The 22,106-nt window shown below is 57.8% G+C and overlaps 2 protein-coding genes across 6 annotated transcripts in view; one reads left to right on the forward strand and one right to left on the reverse strand.

The window, feature by feature from the left end:
• The first annotated feature begins 4,235 nt into the window (after positions 1–4,235).
• FSCN1 (fascin actin-bundling protein 1) lies at positions 4,236–14,967 on the forward strand. The gene is made up of 5 exons (XM_015643371.2): positions 4,236–5,123; positions 11,501–11,657; positions 12,139–12,260; positions 12,506–12,673; positions 12,765–14,967. The coding sequence occupies exons 1-5, from the start codon at positions 4,301–4,303 to the stop codon at positions 12,965–12,967; spliced, it is 1,473 nt and encodes a 490-aa protein (XP_015498857.1). The 5' UTR covers positions 4,236–4,300; the 3' UTR covers positions 12,968–14,967.
• A 1,545-nt stretch (positions 14,968–16,512) lies between these two features.
• Positions 16,513–22,106, reverse strand: part of RNF216 (ring finger protein 216) — a 76,592-nt gene continuing 70,998 nt past the window's right edge. For all 5 annotated transcript variants that reach the window (XM_015643142.3, XM_015643141.3, XM_015643144.3 and 2 more), the window contains 2 exons: positions 20,478–20,547; positions 16,513–20,019 (listed from right to left, as the gene is read on the reverse strand). In XM_015643142.3, the coding sequence (XP_015498628.1) occupies positions 19,700–20,019; positions 20,478–20,547 (390 nt within the window). In that variant the 3' untranslated portion in view covers positions 16,513–19,699. The remainder of the gene's footprint in view (positions 20,020–20,477; positions 20,548–22,106) is intronic.

Here is a 22,106-nt window from a genome sequence, read left to right on the forward strand (position 1 = left end):
CCCCACCTCCGCAGGGTCCTCGAGGGAGACTGAGGAAGGAGCAGGTTTTCACTTTAGCTGCTGGTAATGTAAAAACCACACCAGAAAACACCAGAAAAGGAGCTGGGGCAGGAAGAGAGGGACAAATTCTCAGTGCAGACTGTCCGGGTTCACTCATCCACTTCCTTCCTTCAATTGCTGGTGTCCAACATCCAAACTGCTCGAAACAAGCATTTCCATCCCTTTTTGTTCTCTGGATGCAATTAAATTAAGCTAAGGGGATAAATCCAGCTAATAGAGCTGAGCAAGCCACATGATCAGTGCCATGACTGATCCTGATGTCCAGGAAATGTAGGAACATGGCTGAGCCCCCTCATACTCCATGGCTGTCCCTTGCTTCCTGAGCAAACCCCCTTGGGGCAGCATCCCATGGGAATAAAACCCTGGAGCGAGATCTTCCTCTCTGAGTCCCTCTCTGAGGGCTGCTCTTTGTTTCCCCTGGTGCTGCTGCTTTTTTTTTAAAATACAGCCTAATACAATTTTAATGAGGCTGGGGCGCTTGCCAACTGTCGGGAGGGCCATCAGAGAACCTCTGCTGAGCTGGCTGGTGGCATATGGCAGTGAGGCTGGGGCAGCCAGGCACCCTGGGGTGGCCCCCAGCAGCAGCAAGGGACAATCGGGGACCTGGGGAAGTGTCAGGATTTTGTCTGCACCTGAGACTTGTTCCCAGCCCTGGTGCAGTGGTCTCTGATCTCTGGGTGGTTTTGGCAGAGCCCTGTATCCCACTGCAGGACAGCTCGATGGCTGCACTGGGTCACCTCATCCTGCACAAGAGCCCCCACTGTCACAAACTCTGTCCCACACGGGATGGGGGTGGCTGGAGGGATGGTGACCACCAGCACTGCATCCCCAATCTCTGCTGAGCCTCTCCATGGGGTGAGTGGGTGTCTGTGTTGTGGGGGGGCTTCCCAGGCCAGCCACGGCCACTGCCACCACCAGTGGGACATCAGCACCCCCAGGATGGGCTTCTGTGTGCCAGGGACCTTGAGCAGTGTGTGGGTGTCCCAGGGAAAGCACGTGGCTGGTGTGCTGGGTGTGAAAACCAACGAGCAGCCCCCTCACAGTGAGCCCCTAAATTTGCTCCAGCAAAGTAGAACAAGGAGGGCTCAGGCCAGGCTGGAATCCTTGAATGCTGAGGACAGATGTGCTCCAAGGGAAGGAAGCCCACAGCTTTGGGCACCCTGTGACACAGCTGGAGGATCTGTGTGCTCTGGAGGGCAGGACAAGGCTGGACACACAGCCCAAAGCATCCCTGGCTGCTGTGCCTGGGGCTGGAGCTGCTGCCTCCATGCTGTCCCTTTGCCTGAGCACATCCCCCTCTGCCCTGGGCTGTCTCCACTGGGAACACAGGGCTGGAACAGCCCACTGCACCCTCAGACTCCTCACCAGCCACTGCTGTACACGGCATTTGCTGTGTCTGTCCCCTGTGAGCCCCTTGCCTGTCCCTGTGCATGCCACCCTCCCTGCAGTGTCCAGCTCTGCCTCCCCAGCACCACCAGCTCGAATCAAAATCCCGGGATCGCTCACAAACGGAGCCGGGCTGCCGCAAAAAGTGTCCAGGCAAGCATGAAAATCCCAGGGCGTTTCTGTGCCTGAGGCAGGCAATACAGGGGTCACTCCACGACCGGGGCTCCTTTTCTCCTGGCTTTTCTCTTTCAGAGCTGGGATCTCTTTGAAGTCCCACAGCCCCTCCAAGGGACGCGGCCGCGCTCACTCCGGACATCCATCACTCTCGTCATGGATGCCGTGTGCCAGGGATTGGGTCTCCTGCAGGAGCGGCGGTGGGAGGGCTGGGGGGATGACCTCAGAAGCGTTTAGTCACGGCGGCTTGCAAAGATGACGGGAACTGCAATGTACAGAGGGAAACCCAGCGCCTCTCCCACCGCTCCAGCGCTCCGGCACGCACGGATGCGCTCGGGAGATGAGCTGTGGCTGCTGCACCCCCAAGTCGGGGAGGCACTGGGCACCCTTTGCCACCACAGTGACATGTGGGGAGGTTTCAGACTGTGTTTAGGGCTCTCCCGTGCCCCAGGAGCAGAGGGTGCAGGCAGGGTGAGTGCAGGCAGGATGGGTGCCTGCCCTGGAGGGACAGGATCTGCTGAGCCAGGCAGTGCCATCCATCCACACAGTGCCACCATGCACCAGTGTCACCCATCCATGTCACAGTGCTGGGGAGAAAACAGGGTGGGTTTTTCTTTCTCTGCATAATTGCTTTTTTTTTTCTTTTTTTTTTTTTTTTTGAGGAGAAAAGCTGTTTTTTTTTCCTGGCCTCATCACCATCTGCCCGTGGCGGCCAGGGAAGGCAGAGCCCAGCAGCTGTGGGTCTGAGCAGCTGCTCGGCCTCATGGCCAGGTCTTAATGCAGGGGGGCTTTGAGCCACAGCAGCAAAAGGGATTTGCTGGACAAACATGGATCTGCCTCACTGGAGCTTGGGGGGGACCTGTTTCCAGCCCAGAAAAGGAGCTGTGGGTTTGGCTCTGGTTGGCAATGGTCTGTCTGGGCTTGCAGGGCTGGGCAGCAGGGATGAGCACAGAGCAGGTCTGGCCAAGACTTCCAGGAAAACAAACCCATCCCAAGCTGGCAGGTTTGCCCTGGGGCGGTTGTGCCACTGACCCCCGGGCAAGGGCGGGCGGTGCTGGCCTGGGGTGGAGCAGTGGCTCTAACCAGTGCAGCCAGTGCAGAACCAGTGCAGCCTGAAGGGCCTTGGGACGTGGGCTGGGATGCCATCCTGCCTGGGTTGGATGAGCCTGGGGGAATTCTTTGTGCCAGCCCTGAGCACACACTGTTGTGCCCTTGCACCCATGCCCACACTTAGCTCCTCTCTTGTCCTGCTTCATCTGGGACAGGCAGCTCAGCTCCCTGATCCAGCTGAAAACCATCCCCATCTGTCCTTCCCATCGCCTCTTTCTCCAATTTTCTGGTTCTGCACATCCCTCCAGTCAGTTCCCCCCTGTAAATGCAGGGCTGTGCCTGAGCCACCTTCAAATCGACCCCTGCAGCTGTGCTCCTACTCACTGCTTTGTGTCCCTGTTACAGACACAAGAAATGTCCCTGTCCCCAGGTGCAGTGGGCAGCACTGACAACCCTCTCCAGGCTGGATTCCTCCCATCTCCAGGTCAGCCCTGCTGTAAGTGCCATCACATGCACAGCAACACTGCCACCACCCCCTGAGAAATGCCTCAAAATGCTCCCCTGTGCAGGGGTGCTGCTGTTTTTCTTCTGGATTTGCAGTGGGACTCCAGTTCCCCAGGGGCAGGATGCTCCAGCCTCACTGGTGCCTGGCACAGGGTGCTGTGATGGCTCAGAGATGGCAGGAGGCCATGGCATCTGTCACCCTGCTCCCCCTGTGTCCCACAGCCTTGAGGCACGGCCAACAGCCCAGGAGGGACATAGGGATGCAGGGGGGTCTCACAATGTCTTGGAGTGGGATGGGGATGTGCAGTCAGAGGGATTCTTGCAGTTCAAGTTGGTGTTGTGCAGTGCAACGGGGTGGTCCCATAGTGGGGAGGGTCCTGCAATAATTAGGGGGTCTTACAACCTGTAGGACCCTGCAATTCAAGGAGGGGTCTTGCTTTACAGGGTCTTGCTGTGTATGTTTGAGGGCCCTGCAATGTGAGGGGCCCCTTCCTGGAGGGGTCTTTCCATGCTGAACTTGTGCTGGAGGAGGAGGTTCTGCAATTCATGGATGCTCCTTGAAATGCAGAGAAAGGTTTTGGGGTCCTCCAGTTTATGGGGAGGTCTTACATTTCAAGGGGGCTCTTGCTGTGCTTGGAGCAGTCACGAGATGAGGACTTGCATTGTGTGGGGCTCCTGAAATGCAGGGAGGGGTCCTGCCATGCAGTGGGGATTTGCAGGGGGGTGTCCCACTATTCAAGGAGGCTCCTGAAATGCATGGAAGGATCCCGTTATACACCGGGGGTCTTACAACGTGGGAAGATCCTGCAATTCACGGGGCTTTTGTCATGCAGGGAAGGGTCTCTGCATGGAGGGGAGTCCCGCAGGAGGGAGGTGGGGATGATGTCCAGCCACTCGAGGGGGTTCTCTCTGCGCCTGGCGGGGTCCTGCCCTGCCGGGGCCCCCGCGGAGATGCGGGGGGCGGGCGGGGGTCGCGGCGGGGCCGGCCCCGGCGGGCGGGGGGTGCGGGAGGCGGTGCCGGGGCCGCGGCGCTATAAAGGCGGCGGCGGCGGGGCGGGCGCGGCGGCGGCGCTCGGTGTCGTTCGCTCGGTGTCGGTCGCTCGGTGTCGGTCGGCGGCGAGGCAGGATGACGGCGAACGGGACGGCGGAGCCGGTGCAGATCCAGTTCGGGCTGATCAATTGCAGCAACCGATACCTGACGGCGGAGGCGTTCGGCTTCAAGGTGAACGCCTCGGCCGCCAGCATGAAGAAGAAGCAGATCTGGACGCTGGAGCAGGACGGGGAGGACTCCAGCGCCGTCCTGCTCAAGAGCCACCTGGGCCGGTACCTGGCGGCCGACAAGGACGGGCGGGTGAGCTGCGACAGCGAGGAGCCGGGCCCCGACTGCCGGTTCCTGGTGCTGGCCCACGGCGACGGGCGGTGGTCGCTGCAGTCCGAGCCCCACCGCCGCTTCTTCGGCGGCACCGAGGACCGCCTCTCCTGCTTCGCCCCCGCCGTCTCTGCCGCCGAGAAGTGGAGCGTCCACCTGGCCATGCACCCCCAGGCCAACCTGTACAGCCTGGCCCGCAAGCGCTACGCGCACCTGGGGCCCCGCCGCGACGAGCTGGCCGTGGACCGCGACGTGCCCTGGGGCGTGGATGCGCTCATCACCCTCCTGTTCGTGGAGCAGCGGTACAGCCTCCAGAGCTGCGACCACCGCCTGCTCCGCAGCGACGGCCGCCTGGTCCCCGCCGCCGAGCCCGGCACCGCCTTCACGCTGGAATTCCGCTGCGGAAAGGTGGCTTTTCGCGACGGGGAGGGCCGCTACCTGGCCCCCTCGGGGCCCAGCGGCACCCTCAAGGCGGGCAAGAGCGCCAAGGTGGGCAAGGACGAGCTCTTCGCGCTGGAGCAGAGCTGCCCGCAGGTCGTGCTGCGAGCCGGCAACGATAGGAATGTCTCCACCCGGCAAGGTACGAGGGGTGGGGGCTGCGGGCGGGGGGAACGGGACACCTCGGAGTCCCAGGGCTCGGGGTGCTCTCCCACATCCCTCGGGTATCACCAGCTTCCCTCGGGAATGGCCCGCCCCGCTCAACCCCTCGCATCCCTCCGGCATCGCTTCCACCGCATCACCTCGGAAAGGCCCCCCCGCAGCACTGACCCCCACCCCCAACATCCGCCGCCTTCCTGCAGCAGCCACCCCACAGGGTGCCCCCCTGCATCCCTCTGCCATCGTCTCCGTAGTGGCGTCTTCCCCCTGCTCAAACCCCTCCCCTGAAGCCACCATCTCCCCCGGGCACCCCCTGCACCCCTCAGCATGGCTGCCCGCGGTCCCTCCCCCAAACCCCCTTCACGATCCCCCCGCATCCCTCCCACATCCCATCCCCTTCCCCCTCCCGCATCCCTTCAGCATCGCCTGCCTGGGGGCCCCCATCCCTCCGGCACCCCCATCCCCGCACCATCGCCTCTGCAGGGCTCCCGGGGGGGCAGGGATGGCGAGGGGCCTGCTTTGGGGTGCAGAGAGGGACAGGGAGGGGGGCTGGGAGGGGGTGGATGGAGTCTTCCCTCGCCGTGAAGGAGGCAGGGCTGTACCCCTCGCCTTCCTTCCTTTGGAGCTCATTGTTCGCCCAACAAAGCCTCCACCAATCTCCCCCTCGGCCGAGCACGGCTGAGCCATTTGTCCAGCGGAGCAGGGAGGCTGCGGGTCCCCCGGGGGGCTCTGGGCCCCCCCAGAGGGCCGGAGTTCCCATGGGTGCGGGTCCGGGTGGCAGCGTTACGTAAAGGGCTTTGCCAAAATTCCCGCATCCTGCACCCACCCGCACAAAGGCGGCCGTCCCTCCGCACCCTCCCCACCGACCCTCCGCTCGCCAGAGGGGCCACGGTGCCACCCGGGATCCGGTCACATTTACAGCTCCCCGGGCACATGGGAGTGCCACAGAGCCCTGCAGCCGGGGGTCCCCGCTGTGCCATGCCGGGGGTCCCCGCTGTGCCATGCCGGGGGTCCCCGCTGTGTTCCGCGGGTGCCCCGGGGCTCATCCCCGGCGCGCCAGGTCAGGCCGGCGCACGCTGGCTGTGGGATGGGTGCGAGCACGTAGCAAAGCCTGGAGGGACAGCGGGGAATTTTTTTGTGTGTGTGTGTTGTATTGCAAGGCTGCTGCTTCACTGATCTGTGCGGGGAGCTCCCTGCTGCTCTCCTGTCCGGGGGCAAGGCAGCCCATGAAAAATTAATAACGAAATGTGCCAAGATGGGCAGTGCGGATTGTTTTGCCAGGCACGGGGATTTGGGGAAGAGGAGGAGAGGATGGCGGTGGCGGGAGGATGGCGGGAGGCTGCCGCAGCGCCGTGGGGGAAGGGCTGCTGCAGCCCTTTGTCACCAGAGATGGGGAAACCAGATGTGGGGGGAGATGTGAAGGACGGAGCGGTGGCGGTGCGGGACCCCGTGGTGGCGGGGGACCCCATGGAGCGGGTGGGAATGCTGCTGGCCCACCCTCCGGCTTTGTCTAATTCGGAAGGGATGGGGGAGCAGGAAGGAGGGGGAACAAATCTCCCCAGCAACAGAGGGCTCAGGGCTGTGCCCGGCCCCTTTCCAAGCAAAATACAGCGGGAAGGGCCGCGCTGGGGCTGCACATCCTCGCTCGAGGCCGTTTTGGCTGGAGAAGCCGTTTCCACGCGGTTTTTCCTTCCCGATGGCAGTGAAAGGCTGGGAGCCGCCGCTTGCTGGAGGCTCATCCTCCTCCCGTTGTGGAAGTGCCGCGTCCCAAGGTTACCAAGAGGCAGCAGAAAGAGCCGTCGGAGGAAGCGGCTCCAGACAGCCCTTCTCCCCGCCGGGCTGATAAGCGCCGTGCTGCTGGCAGACGCTCCAGTGGCCCCTGGGGATGCGGGATATGCGGGATGCGGGCAGGGGGTGACTGAACAAGGCAGCTTGTTCCTGTGTGGCGTCAGTGAGGGAGCAGGGATGGCAGTGGCTGTCCCCCCTCTGCCCCATGGGAGGAGCAGGGATGGGTCCCTGAGGTTCTCCTGTGGTTCCCTTGGCTGGGATCCAGCTTTGGAACAGTGTTGTCCCACCAGTGCCAAGTCGGCTCCTGGCCTGGAGTCTCCTCGCAGTGCCGGGGGTGGCCGGTGTCAGCATCCCCTGCACACAGGGGACCGCGACACAAACACTCCCGGGGCACCAAGGGATGGGTGCCAGCGCTGCCTCTGCTCCGGCACAGGGGCTGCGGGTATCCCTGGCACCCCTCCTGCCCCGGTAGGATCCCCGGGCTCCCTGAGAGCTCCCATCTCCGGTTTGCAGCCCGAAGGGAGCGGTGCTGCCAGCAGGAGCAGCCTCCTCCCCGCTCAATGGCTCCTTTCTAGCCCGGCTGCGGCAACAAAGGGCCCTTTGTGGGCTCCAGGGTCCCGGGGGCAGAGCTCTGGCGTCCTCCCCGCTGCTCCCCTGGCAGCCCCCCGCCCGGCCGAGGTGTGCCCCAGCCCCCTGCCCGAGCTGGGAGAGGGTGGGCTGGCTGGGAGTGAGGAATTCCAGGAAACGGGAGCTGGGGAAGAGGGCGAGCGAGCCCGGACGTGCCGTGTTGGCAGTGGGGAGCTCTGCCCTGGGGCCGGGACCCCTCCCGGCTTGGGCTGAGCCGGATTTTCCCCCACCCCAGTTCATCTCGGTGCCACGGCAAGGCAGGAAGATGCGGCTCCAGGGCAGGGGGCAAAGGCTTGGATGTAGCTTTTTCATCTGGAGATGCCAAGTGGCCTGTTGACACTTGGGGGATACCACAAAGCCACAGGAAATCCACAGGGAAGGGGAGGGGGTGGGTTTTTCAGGAAATTCATGTTTCACCCCTACCCGTGACCCCTTTGCAGGGCTGCACCCTCAGCAGGGGAGCTGCTGGCTCCCCGTGCTCCAGGCTGCTGGATTTACACAAAAACCTGTTCGGATTTCTGCAGGGGTGCAGGGTAAGCCCAGCTGAAGGGCAGGGAGGGGGCAGGAGCAGTCTCTGAGCACGGGTGTGGGTGCAGTGCTGGGTGGAGGTGCCAGAGCCCACAGGGAGCCCAGACCCCACCCGTGCTGGCATCCCAGGCCCATCCTGAGGTCCTGCCCTGCTGCCAGCAGTGCCCTGGAGCAACCCGGGCTCGGATGTTTGCAGCTATAACAGTGGGGTTTTTGAAAGGAGAGCTGGAGGATGAGAAAACTGCTCTCCTCTCCATGGAGCTCATCCCTCTGGCTCTCACTAGCATCCCAGGACGGCCCTTGGGAGATAATTCTGTGTGAGCTGAGTGCAGAGGGAAAGTTTTCCTCCTGCCCCCACGCTGGGTCTGCAGCCTCTCGTGGTGTGGAGCTCCACAGAGCTGAAACAAACTCTGCTCCTTCAGAGGGAGAGGCCCAGCTCTGGAGGAGATACAGGAAGGTGTGTGCCTGCTCTGGGATGGCCTCAGGCCTCTGGTGCATCCACAGTCATGGCTGGAGAGCAGCGAGGGCTCCGGCATCCATCCTGCAAACCCACGAGCCTGGAAACCTCGGCAGCTGAGGAGCTCTTTTCTGTTGTCTGAGCACCTCAAGTCCAGGGACTCGGCATTGGGAAGCCCTGGGGTGAAAACATGCCTCAGCCTTCCCAAGCTCTGCATTCTCCCCACGATCCGTGCTGCAGACGGAGCCGGAGCACATCCCACGCCGGGAATTTTGGGGTGCGCAGGCGTTCCTCCACCCCCCTCCCAAAGAGCCGCCGTGTGCTCGGCCCCCTCCTGCCTCCAGCTGTAATTAGCAGCTTCGTCAAGGTCAGGAAGAGCAGTGCCAGCTCCAGACTGTAAATTTACCAAGAGCGTTAATTAATCCGTGATTGCACTGGGAGCGGCCGGGCCGGGCGCTGCGGGAGAGCGCGGCCGGGGGTGGCGGTGGGGACAGCCTGTCCTCCTCCCTGGGGACACGGGGACATCTCTGAGGGACCCACCGTGCTCCTGCGGCCTCACACACAGCCCGTGCCTTCCTGCGGTTTCCCCCATCCCGCTGCAGCTCAGTTCCAGCCCTTTGAAGCCTCCTCCTGCCCTGGCTGTAGCCGCATTCCTTTGTGCTGAGATGTGTAACCCAACCCCACGCTGCTTTTGGGGAGGGGGCGGTGGGAGACCCTCCCGGTCCTCCCAGGCATGAGTGTGGAAAATGGGCCGGCAGAGAGGTGGGGAGGCCGGTGTGAGCACTGTGCTCCGTGCCGGGGTCTCTGGGAGAGGGAGCAGTGTTTGGAGGCTCCTGGCACTCCCTGTCCTGTCTCCAGCCCTGCTCTGTGGAGTCCCCCTGGCTCTGCCCAGCCTGGCCCTGCAGCTCAGAGAGTTCTTCCCAGAAAAGTCACTGAGGGGAAGCACCAGCCCCACTCCTCCCCCACAGCTCTCACAGGTTTGGGGGGTCCAGGGGTGCAGCCAGCCTTGAGGGATGGGCTGTGTCCCCCAGGGTCACCTCCCCACAGCCCAGCCTCTCCGTGAGCCCCCGCAGAGCTCCTCTCTCTCTGTTTTACAGCTCTGGATTGGGGCTGGAGCTGCCTGACGCCAGGATGCGAAATCAAAACCAAATGTTCCCACAAGCACCAGCTCAGCCCCCGGCAGCACTGGGAGGCGGTGACTGTGGGATGGCTCCGGGAGCCGAGGACGTGGCCAGTGGGGCTGGGCTGGTGGCCATCAGCACCCACCACCCCCTGCCTTGCCCAAATACCCTGGGGAGTGAAGCACCGGGGTGGCTGCGTGTCCATCAGGGGAATCACGGGATGGGTTGGGAGGGATCATGGGCAGGGACACCTTTCACCAGACTGGATTGTTCCAAGCCCCATCCAACCTGACACTGAACACTGCCAGGGGTGCAGCTGAAAGAGGTGCTGGAGGCTGCCTGCTGAGAGGAGGGGTACTGTGAACAGGTGGAAGTCATGGGCTGGTTGGGATGTGGGAGATAAAATTATGGCCCACAAAGTGACACCTTCAAAGCCTGATCCCTTTTGGAACAAAACCTGATCCCTTTGGGAACAAAACCTGATCCCTTTGGGAAAGGGGGGTGATGGATATACAAAGCAGAGGCTGCTCCTGGGCATTGGGATGGGCCCTGATGGGAGACACGGACAGGGGATGTGGAGCCCCAGGGAGCTGAGTGTGCAGGACAGCTGGGTGCAGCTGGTGGGACCTCCTGGTGGCTTCCCAGAGCTGTGGGGCCACTGAGACTGCAGCCCCTGAAACCCTTCCAGTGCCTGTACAGCACTGCTTGAAACCCCAGCAGCCGAGAAACTGGGATGCATCGTGGAGGTGTGAGGGGCTGAACACGTGGCCAGCCCCCACCTCCCTCAGCTGCTCCTCACCAGCTTGTGCTCCAGACCCTTCCCCACCTCCCTTTTCCTTCTCTGGACATCTCCAGTCCCTCCTCGTCTTTACTTTAGTGAGAGGAGCAGAACTAGACAGAATGTGGATGTGAACCCTTTGCACCCGTGCAGCAGGGAGGGATGCAGGTGTGTTTGGCTCTGGAAAGTTCATCCAGTTCCACCAAACTCCCATTCCACTAAGCTCAGTAGTGGGGCTGAGCTCTGCACTCCCTCCCCAAAACCCAGCACAGAGCTTTGGCTGCAGCTTGTGGCTCACATCCCCAAAGTGTTTTTAGGCTGAAATCCACCAAGCTGGAGAGCTCTGGAGCAGTTTTGGCCCCGCTAGTCCTGACTAAGCAGGTTTGCTTCTGCTCAGGGCCTGAGGTGGATGCACACATGGCTGGCGGTGGCCCAGGGCTGTGGCTGGTGGCCCCAGGAGCAGCTGCATCCACCTCTGCATGGAAATGCTGTCTGTGGCCCCTTGGGAGCAGGGATGGGCCATCCTGGCTGGCAGAGCTGGGGACAGGCCGGTGCTGATGGTTTTGGAGAGCCAGGGAAAGGCTTGGCTGCCCTCGGGCTTTCCTGAGCCTCCTGTCCCTGCACACCTCAGTGCCCCAGTGGGATGTGACAAGTGGGGATAAAAAACATTGTCATGGTTCTTAAACATGCCACAAACTGGGATTCATGGGTGCTGTGGCGGCCTCTGCTAATGGGCTGGGTAACCTGGCTGTCACCTTTGGGAAAAACTGCAGCCCTTTTCCTTATAAAATATCTACATCGGTCTTTGCTTCATTGTGATGGAGCTGCTGAGTCAGGAGTGGAAGCTCACAGCTGCCCACCCCTCATTTAGGACCTTGACGCCAAATAACCAAATGAAAACCTGGATTTGAACCCCAAATGCCGGGGGGAGATCCGTGTGAGGGATTTGGGAGCCACCAAAGCTCACCCAGGAAGCAGGAGCCCCTCTCAGTTGGGTTTTCTGGACCTGCTGGAGGCTGGTTGTGGTCCCACCCCCATCTCCATCTCTCTCTGCTCTGTAGGGATGGACCTTTCAGCCAACCAGGATGAGGAGGGTGACCAGGAGACCTACCAGCTGGAGATCAACAAGGACACCAAGAAATGCGCCTTCCGCACCTACACCGGGAAGTACTGGACCCTCACCTCCAACGGGGGCATCCAGTCCACCGCCTCCACAAAGTGAGTCCCCTGTCCCCAGCAGCTCAGGGCAGTGCCTGGGCTTCCAGAGCACCCTCTGCATCTCCCAGGGGAATTCAAGGGGGATTTTCCAGCTTGGGTGCTCATCCCAAACGCTTCCCAGCAGAGGCGGTGCATTTTGGGAAAGCCAGGGATGGGTTGGGGCTTGCCGCCCACGATGCTCTGGAAGTCCCTGGGGCCACATAATCCTTCCTGACTGGCTGGGGCTGTGGAAATGCTTTGCCCTGCAGTTCAACTCTGAGAGCCACGCGGAAACCCCAAAAGTGCCTTTGGCTGCCTGCCTGCCTCCTGCCCGCGGGGCGAGGGCTTCCCAGCGGGATGGCCACCACAGCACAGTTCATCCTGCAAAAACAGATCGAATCCGGCCCTCCTGATCCAGCCGTGGCCCTTTCCAAGCCAGCAGGGTGGCAGTGGCAGGGTCACCCTCCCTCACAGCTCGCTGACTGTCCTCTCTGCCCCACAGGAACGCCAGCTGCTACTTTGACATCGAGTGGTGCGACAAACGCATCACCCTGAAAGCTGCCAACGGCAAGTACGTGACAGCAAAGAAGAACGGGCAGCTGGCAGCCTCCATGGAGACAGCGGGTAAGGGACACTTGGGGACCCCACTCTGGGGCAGCAGGGGATGAAAAAAGGTCCCCCCAGAACCAAGCTCTTCTTCCAAGTGATGCTAAGGCAGTAAGTTCTCTTAGCGACTGATGTGCTGTGAGATGGGTGGGTGAGAAATGGGTGAGGGGCACAGCCCCTGCTCCTCACCGCTGCCTGCCAGCTTTGGGGTCTGGCTCTGTGCCCCCCTGGCTGCTCTCACAGCCCCTGTCCCCTCGGTGCAGGCGAGACGGAGCATTTCGTGATGAAGCTGATCAACAGGCCCATCATCGTCCTGCGCGGCGAGCACGGCTTCATCGGCTGCCGCAAGGTCACCGGCACCCTGGACTCCAACCGCTCCTCCTACGACGTCTTCCAGCTGGAGTTCAATGACGGGGCCTACAACATCAAGGGTGAGTCCCCAGGGGAGCTGCGGGCCAGGGGGCGGTGGCCTTTGGGGTCCCCGTGGTGGCTCATGAGGCCGCTGTGTCCCCTCTCCTGCAGACACCACTGGGAAGTACTGGATGGTGGGGAACGAATCGTCCGTCACCAGCAGCAGCGACACCCCCGTGGACTTCTTTTTTGAGTTCTGCGACTATAACAAAGTGGCCATCAAAATCAATGGCAAATACCTGAAGGGCGACCACGCCGGGGTGCTCAAGGCATCAGCCGACACCATCGACGCCTCCACCCTCTGGGAATATTAATGCACTTTAGGGTACCTCCCGTTGCCAACTTCTCTTTCCCTTCCTGTCCTCTTTTCCTTTGGGTTCTGTTTCTCCTCTCTGTAACAGGATTTTCAGACTGGCTTGCCCTTCCCTCCTGCCATAGAGTTGGTGCGTTATGTGGGAGGTGGGTCTCCGTAAATCCCTGTAAGAACTGGAAAAGTGGTGGGGCTGCCTGCCTGTAGCTTTGTAGAGGGGTCTGTCTCTATCCCCCCATCCCTGCCTCCCTCCAGGTTTGCTGGGCTTGGAAATGGCTGTATCCCCCTCCTGGCCCTGAGCATCACCTTAGGTAGTTTATTTTCCTCTCCTTGATTATAAAAAGGGAATAAGATCACCTCTGTGCTCGCTTCTGCCATATCAGCACTGGCACAGCCTCAGACTGTGCTGCCAGTGTCCCTGGAGCATCCGTCCTGCCCTGCCCTGCTCCAGCCAGGGGTGGAGCGATGGTGCTGGGCTCAGCTGGTTCAGCTGGCTGGTCCCAGCAGCTTCTCTCCCCTCCTGGATTGTGGGGCAGGTTCATCCCCAGCTGAGCTGTAAGAGGTGACCTTTCATATCAGAGCATCCCTGGGGATGGGGCTGGCGTGTGCCAGCACATCCCTGTGGAAGGGACAGCAAGCTGCCCCTCCCCAAACACCTGGAAACGATTCTTTAGGGTGATCCTGTCTGGAAAGCCTCAGCCTTTCATCTCATGGAGCCCCGTGCTCCTCCTGTCCCTCCACCCCTCCTTGTGCTTCTGGCTCTGGAGGAGCATCCCAGACCCTGATGGTGGGTCCAGCCTGTCCTGAGGCTGGTCCTGCTGCCATGAGTGGAGGGGAGGGTGTGGGGGGCACAGAGCCAGCCCGTGCCAGGGTGGGGGCTTCATCCAGCCCATCTCTGGTGGGCTTCAGTCCTGGCAGGAACCGGGCTGGCCAACGTGATCTCCCCGGGGCAGTGGCTGGAAGCATAAACTGCAGATTTTGGTTTACAGAATAGAAAAGTTCCTTAGCAAACTTTGCACAGTGGTATTTGCTCAGTACCTTTGATGTTGTTTTTTTCTCTCTCGTAAAATACTGGAACAGTGAAGTGAATCACTGAACACCTAATGCTGAATTAGGAAGCGTCCGCTCCCGCGGGCACCCCGAGGGGGCAGCTCCCGGTCCCACCATCCCCAGGGCACCTGGGCTGGGCTCTCATGAATCACAACCCTACTGGAAAAGGAAAAAAAGAAAAAAAAAGACCAAAACAGTATTTTTGTTAGTCTCTATTTATATATGCTCTCCATGGCACTGTGTGACCAGCTGTTGTCTGTACTAGGTCTGCATTAGAGTTTAACGCTGTCTGTAACGGGTGATGCTGCGTGTTCCTTAGGGTGTTGAAAGGCACTTTATCCTTTGGGGCCTTCCCAGGGCCGGTATCTGCTCCCTACAAACACACCAAGGAGCCTTTTCCCGCGTGGGCCCCCTCTGGAGAGGGGGAGTGCTGGTCCCACCCCACGCCAAGGGTGCTCTCGGCATCGCTGCCGTGCCAAACCAGGGCCGGTCCCTACTGCCGGAGGCCAGGCAGGGGCTTGTCAGCCTTAAAGCCATGAGGAGGGACTCCCCTCCACAGGAGCTCGGTGCTAAATTCAGCTGGGAGAGCGAGCAGCTGTCCCCAGGCAGGGGGACAACTCCGGGCTGGGGTCCCTGGCGGGCGCAGGGGATCCCGGCTGGGACTCTACCTCGGCTCTGCGCTCACATCCAGGGGCTGCCCGCGCCCCCCGGCACCACGTGTCCCCCAGGAGGGGCTGCCCCTCGAAGGACCGAGTGTCTTGAAGCCCTGTGTGACCCTGTGACTTGGCACACACTCTCGCTGGCCTTCACCCCCTCCCCGTGTCGCCTCCTCCCCATCCCCGTCACGGTCCCAACCATGTAATTCCTGCTCCGGCTTCTCCTGTGTGACACTAGGTCAACATCTTTCCTGTTTCCTCTTACTGGGTGTCGTGACTCTCTGAAAACATCTCACTCTGAAAATTTAAGTTTTGGGTTTGTTTGTTTTTTTATTATTATTATTTTTTTGTAAGTGCCATTTGTATAACTTAAAAAAAAAAATAGCTTCAAATGGAGAAAGATGAATTAAAAAATAAAACCTGCATTCGGATTCAACCTGATGCGTGGTCTGTTGGGGCTGCAACGGCCTTTTAAAGAGGCAGGAGCTTGAGTGTGGAGATTTGGGGTGGTGGAGCCTTTGTCTGACAACAGTTGAGCTGGTTCTAGAGCTGAGGATGGTAGAAGGGGAACGGTGACTAAGAGGCTCCAAAGAGGTGTAAGGCCAAAGCCAGCTGGAGGCTGGGTCACCTCTGGAGTGCTCACAACAGCCTGAAGCCACTGAGCCCAGGGGCATCTGGGGGTGGGTGACCCATGGATGGGTCAGGACCAACTCATCTGCAAACCAGCTCTGCTGCCCTCACAGCCAGGAGCAAAGCTGTGCTCCTACAGAGCTTCTGCTCTTGGCTCAGGTGTTTCACATCCATAGGATGGCCCAGATGGGAGGGAGGAGCACTGGGATGGGGGGTTTGGCTGCATGGTTGGGTGGGGGGCAGCAATTGGCCTCCTTTACTTGGCCATGTGGAGAAGAGCAAGATAAAGGACTAAGGAGGGAAGCCCAGCCCAAGCCACCATGTGCCAAAGGAGCCACCATGTGCCCCAGCCCTCCCAAGACAACTGAAACCAGCCCAGAAACTCAACCAAGAGCACACCCAGCAGCTGCACTGAGAACAGCCAGAGCTCCCCTGCCCTGACCACCACAGCCTGGATGGGCACCCACCCGCTCCTGTTTGCCTTGGAAAATGTAAAGCTGATTGGAAACAGCCAGGTTTGGGATGGGGAGAGCTGCCCAGCTCCCCCCGGGCACATCCCAGTGGGACAGGGGATGGCAGTGCCCAGAGACACCTTCACCATCACATGGGAGGGTGAGCCCTGCAAGGGCCAAAGGAAGGAAGGAAGGATGTGCAGCCCTGACTATAAACAGGGAGAAAGAAATCAGGGCAGTGCAGGAAGTGCTGAGCAGCTCTGATGGCCTCGCTGTGACATCTGCATGTGCATGAGCAAGCCTGGCTGTGACACCACTGTGACAGCCACCAGGGCAGCAGGCAGCTCTGCCCACCCATGGCAGGGGCTCTGCAGCTGCAGGAAGGACTCTCCTCTCCCCCTTCCCCTCTCCCCAGCTGCCAGCACACATTTCCTTTTCTCCCCTCAAGGCTGGATTCTGCTTTTACCATCGTTCACCACCACTCCAGCAAGAGGGGAAATCCCCTCAGCCTTCCCCCAGCCTGGTTTCCATTTAAAGGAACAACTGGAAACCATTTTCTATCCCCATCCAGTTCTTCCTCGGGAGCACATGGAACAGGTTAAACTGTTCCAGGAGGGTCAAATGGGTTCTTGCCTTGCAACCTGGGGAGTTTTCATCAGCACAGGCTGGGATCTGGCCCCACTCCCTGGCATTGTCCCAGCACCAAGCTGGCACAGGCAGGATGGGAGGACAAGGTCATGGCTGTAAGAAAAGCACACAGGTGAAAGCCAGAGTGCACAAATTTATTTACAAAAATTCAAATTACAATATAATACAGGAACTTTTTACACACAGAATATTAGAACTGTTTACTACCAGAATGTAAAGAAAAATATTTTTTGGTTTTTTCTCTTTTTTTTTTTTAATAAACCACCTATTTATTTTCAACTATTGTTATACAAAGTTGCAGAACATGCACATCTTTACAGTTGTTTTTTTTTTTTTCTTTTAATACAACGTTTTGCTAAGTGCAAATACTAAGTTTCTCTCTCCACCTTTAAGGCAAGTAAATGGGACACTGCAATTAGCTGTGAGAAGTACCTGTTACGGGATCAGCCAGGGCACAGCAACCTCCTCATTGCCTTCAAAACCTTTAAACAAGTGGTTCCAAAGACTGTGGGGCAGGAGGGAAAGTGGGATGCAGGAGATAGAGACCAGGTCAAGGCTGGATTGGGTGGCTCAGTAAGTTTTGGGGTTTTTCTCTCTTTTTTTTTTTTAATAAATCAACAGAGATTCAGAAACAACTCGAGATCTCCTGGGTTAGAGGGGGGAAGCAGCCACATGCTTGGGCTGCAAGTTTTTGGTGCAATGGGTGTTCCCTTGGGGAGAGGAGCGGTGCTGGGCATGCTGTACCTGCACATCACACATCAGGCACTGATTTATCCTCTCTTGGACACAAATAAGCCCTTGGCTCTGTCAGGGGACACAGGGAACCCTCTCTTCCCTCTGTGTCCTCCAGGCTCCCCCAGGACCATGACTCTGTGCCAGGGCAGCAGTGACACCGATGGATCACAGCCACAACCTCTCCTTGCCACCTCTGCTGACACTTCTCCAGCCCCTCTGCTCCACATCCACACCTCCCTCTGCCTCAGCTCTGTTCTCCATGCCCACACATCCCTGGACACACACACACACACACATAGGACTGCACCACCACTTTTTGCTGGATGACCATCCTATTTCCTTCATAGCCTGGGCCACTGGTTCAGCAGCTGAGCTGTGCCTCCCCTCCACTGCCTGATGCTTCCTGCACCCACCAGGAAAGGCAAATGCCTTGGAGAGAGCCTGGAGGGCTCATCCAGACCAGCCCTTGAGCCCAGAAAATCTCAGCTATTAAACAAACAGAATTCCCTTTCCATAAGGGAAGCCACCACTGCTTCTTCTGACCTGGGTCTGTTTTCTCAGCAGCTGCTATGACAAAGTCCTCCCTCCCCAAATCCAACAGGATTCCTGCTCCTGGCTGCTGCAGGAATCAGTTGATGCAAGGCAGGATTTAAACCTGGTCAAAGCCCAGCTGAGCAGCAAGTGATAAAGCTCCTGCAGCCCCCAGACTGCTACCAGGAATAAACTAATTCAAAATAGAAAATTCCAGCAGCAAGGGAATAGCAGTTGGTTATTAATGCTAGAGAGGCCATGGCACAGAGGAGCCAGAGGGCTCTGCAGGGAATGTTTGCCCCACAGGCAATGGGAAAAACACTCAGCCCCAAAAGGCATGGGAGTCCTCCCTCCTGTCTGGGAGACCTTCCTGGGGACAGCAGGCCCCAGATGCTGTCCCAGGCCCCTGACCAGGAGCATCCCACCGACACCCCAGCGCTCCGAGCACACCCGAGGGGATCCGGGCTCCCAGAACGCTGCACGTGGGGCTTTGGCAGAAGCTGTGAGGTGGAGACAGGGAATTTTACCTGAAAGAACAAATAAACCCACAAAACACCTGGATGCTGAAATACAGGGAGAAATGACAGGAGGGAAAATGCACCCAGAGAGTTCCCAGCAGGACAGAACAGGATGAAGGCCAGAACAAAACATTTGGAGAACAACAGAACAACTGGGCTGCTAAAAGCCAGCCCAACATTCCTGGGAAGAGGGATTTTTTTACCACTCCAACCGTTTTCTTTTCTAGATGGGGCCTGTACCAGACAGAACAGCCAAGGGCTGTGGAGAAAGGGCTTTGTGCCACCCTCCTCCCACAGCCCAGCACTGCACCCCCCACTTCTCACAAGGAAGTTTTGCTTTTCCCTCACTTTCTAAGCCCAGCAATACTCAGGTTTAACTTTTAACACGCTTTCCCAAAGCCAATTAAGCTGACACACACATTTTCATGAGTTATTTGGTGCTGTGGAAGCAGTCAGCTTCCTGCAGCGTGAGGCTTCAGCTGCCCATTGGGTTGTAAGGATTTGGGTATGGGGGCTCCCAACTCGCTGCAGCTATGGGAAAAATTCCCAATTTTCCTACCACAGGACATATCACTGCCTACACATCTATCTGGGTGTTTCCCAGGCAGTTTTTGCAATAAAGGGCACAGCTTTGGCTCCAGGTGGTTCCAGCAGCTGCCTGAGCACTGCTGCCAGAAGCTGGGGGAGGTTTGGGATGCTAGAGGAGAACAGCAAAGCAAAGGCCACGTTTCAGAAGCTGAGGGGCACACACCTTTGGGGGGAAAAACTGAGCCCCTCAAAGGGGGCAAGGTCAGTCCAGCCAAAAACTTGGGTGCCCAAATCTCCTGCCACTTCCTAACACCCCCAAACAGAACATGGCTCTGGGCTTCCTACCAAGATCTCAGCAATGGGATGGCTGCTGCAACCCCTCACTCTACTTAGAGAGTGAGGAACACAAAAAATGCTACATTGTCTTGCTTTTGAACAATTTATTTCTGCTGGGAGGTGCCAGCAAGATGGAGGGATGCTGGAGAACACAGGAACCCCAGCCCTGAGCCTCAGCACAGGCAGGAGAGGCTGGGGCAGCTGCCTCCTGTTACCTCACTCCTGAAGGTATCACGATTCCTCGGATGCCAAGTGTCTCCTCCCTTCCCTCAAGACTCACTTTGCTGCTCTGGCCAGCAGGAAGGCAGGATTTCTGGAAATTCCCCAAGGAATGGCTGTATCCCTGTGTTCCACAAAGTCTCACTTTTCCTCCCAACAGCTGCCTGAACTGGCTTTGTCAAAACAAAACATCTGGATGCCCAGCTCAGGGGGAGAATTCTGCCCCTAAGAAATGTAGCACCAAACCCTGTTGCAGCACAGGTTGAAATGCTGGATTGCAAAGGTTTGGAGAAGCCCTAGAGAGGGTGCAGTGCAGGGACACGGAGTCCCCTGGCTGCTGGCTAAACCCCAGAGGGGCTGGAGTGGGGAGGGGGTGACGTTCTGGGGTGGCTTTTGCCAAGTGACCCTGCCAAGTGCCGGAGGTGAGGGCAGGTCAGAACCGGTGCCGGGGCTGGGGGCCAAAGTGCATAGGCAGGTTGTGCTCCAGCTGCACATTGATCTGGGGAAAGTCAAAGTTCACCCTCATGTTGGGCAGGGGGGGCACGTAGGGAGCAGGGATGGGGCCAATGTTGAGGGGGATGTTGTTGTACATGGGGCGCACGGGGGGCAGAGGGAACGGGGGGTGCACGAAGGGGTACGGGGGCATCCGGGGCTGGTGGAAGTTCTGAGGAACCGGCCTGGGGATGACTTCGATTCTCTGGATTTTCTCCACGGGCTTCTCCACGGGAGGGCCGATGCGTTTGAAGCTGTTCTCTGCACGGGGAGGAGAGCAAGGCGCCATCACCCCACAGACAAAGCTCCCCGAGCTCAGTCCACGGGCTGACATTTGCCATCGGCATTCCCCATTCCAAAGCATCACTGCTGGCCCCTTGCTCCATGAGCTCCCCAGCCTGACTCCTGTCACCAACACCACCCCAGAGAGGGGGAACATTTCCTTCTGTGGGATGTGGGGCAGCCCCTGTTCCCCCCACGACACAGCTCAGAGGTTTGGCTGCCCCTCTGCCAAGCAGAGACATCCACAACACCGGTGCCACATGAGAGATGGACACAAATCTTGTGCTTGCTCACAATCCCAGCAAAAGTCTGCACTTTAAAAACAGACCAGTTCCCAGGAGGAACAGAACCCAGCGAAGATCCAGAGACCCATCAGTAGCTGGGAACCCTGTGCTGCCCCATCATCCATCCTCAGTCTGATCCCAACGGTGACTTACCCCCATTCTTCTTCCTTTGCTCCTCTTCAGCCTCTTTCTGAATCTCATGAATTATCTTCTCATCATCTTCCTAGAAATCAAGGAATACCGAGAAGCTGTGGGATAATTTCTGCTGCAGCAGCTTTCTATTCTCTCAGTACTGCTTTTCTTTTCAGCACATTTTCATGGGGAAAAACCAAAAGAGCCTAATTTGGCTGAATTGTCCTCGTTTGGGGCTGGCCTAGATTTACCCAAAAGCAAAGCTGTGATGAGGAAACTGCAGCAGCACAAATAACCTGCACTCTATGGAGTATGACCAAGATCAGCTTTCCAGGGAGATCAGCACTAAAATTCATTGACTTGATGGAAACCAGAGAACTGCGACCCAGCTCCACCCCTCTGAAGAGCTGTTAATCTTTTTAATGGCAATAGTCTATTAAATATTTACATTATCCTAGCACTTGTAGAGTTTTTGGCCCAACAGCTGGAATTAACACAACTTAAATCCTGGCTCTAGTAGCTAAATGGTGCCATTTAGATCTTATCTGTAACTCTGAGAAGGGCATAAATCGAAATATGTTTCTTTAATGTCTGTCTAGAGGTTATAAAGGAATATTCTGGGCTGCTGCTCACTGAGAACATAAGGACAAGCCAGAAATTGAAATTGTCCTTCTGCTTCTCCTCACCTTCAGTTCTCTTAACTCAAAGGAGCATCAGTGAGATCCAACCATGCAATGAAGCCTCAAGTAAGTTTCTGCATGTCTTTGGGGATGAAACCAAACCTGGAGATTTCAGGGAGAGCAGCCAAACCTCCAGGACAATGTTTGGAACCCTGAGCCCCAAGTACTCCACAAAGCACAAGACTCTGCTTGTTTTAGTCACCCTAATTTCAGTACTGCCAAAACACATAAATTTCTTCCTGAACACTCTTAACATGGAAAAATATCCCTTATTTTGAAGAGTGCTCTGGAACTAAATCCAAAATATGCTTCGTGCATGCAGCTACACTGAAATGATTTTAAGCTTCCCAGTCCCCAGCTGACAGTCCTGCACATGTACAGCCTGGGAAGCCTGTGGAGAAGTCCCCTCCTCCACCACCAGATAAGGTTTCCCTGGGAGACTGACGTTATCTTAATGTGCAGAAAGCCAAAAACTCAATACTTCCCTCCCTTTTATTATTCTGTGATTCAATGGTTAAAATTAAGACTTTCCAGGACATCTTTTTATTTTTTCTTTCCCAAGCAGGCTGCTTACATGGGATGTTAATTACAGCCTATCTATCTCCATAAAAGCTGTTGAAGAATGGCTCTTCTGAGCCCATATGGAATGTCTAACTACCCCCCAAGTATTGGTTTTCCTGGCTGGAAAACCACCTGGGCATGCTCCACAGGCAACCAAACATCCCCTGCTCTTTTGCTGCCCCAGCAGCACTCTAAAAGCTTAGTTTCAAGCTTTAAGACCTTACATTTTTTTTTTTCCTTCTCAGACTATATTTTGCAATGCTGTTGGAAAATGGACACAGCCACCACTCCCGTTTTATTGCCACTTACTGGAGAAGATGCACCTGAAGTTTTATGTGACAAGAAATGTATTTTAAGCTCAGCTGATCACACAGTATCTTCCTTCCTTGCACAAAGGATAAATCTCACC

This window comes from Parus major, chromosome 14, assembly GCF_001522545.3.
Source record: "Parus major isolate Abel chromosome 14, Parus_major1.1, whole genome shotgun sequence".
In the NCBI taxonomy this organism is placed as follows: domain Eukaryota; kingdom Metazoa; phylum Chordata; class Aves; order Passeriformes; family Paridae; genus Parus; species Parus major.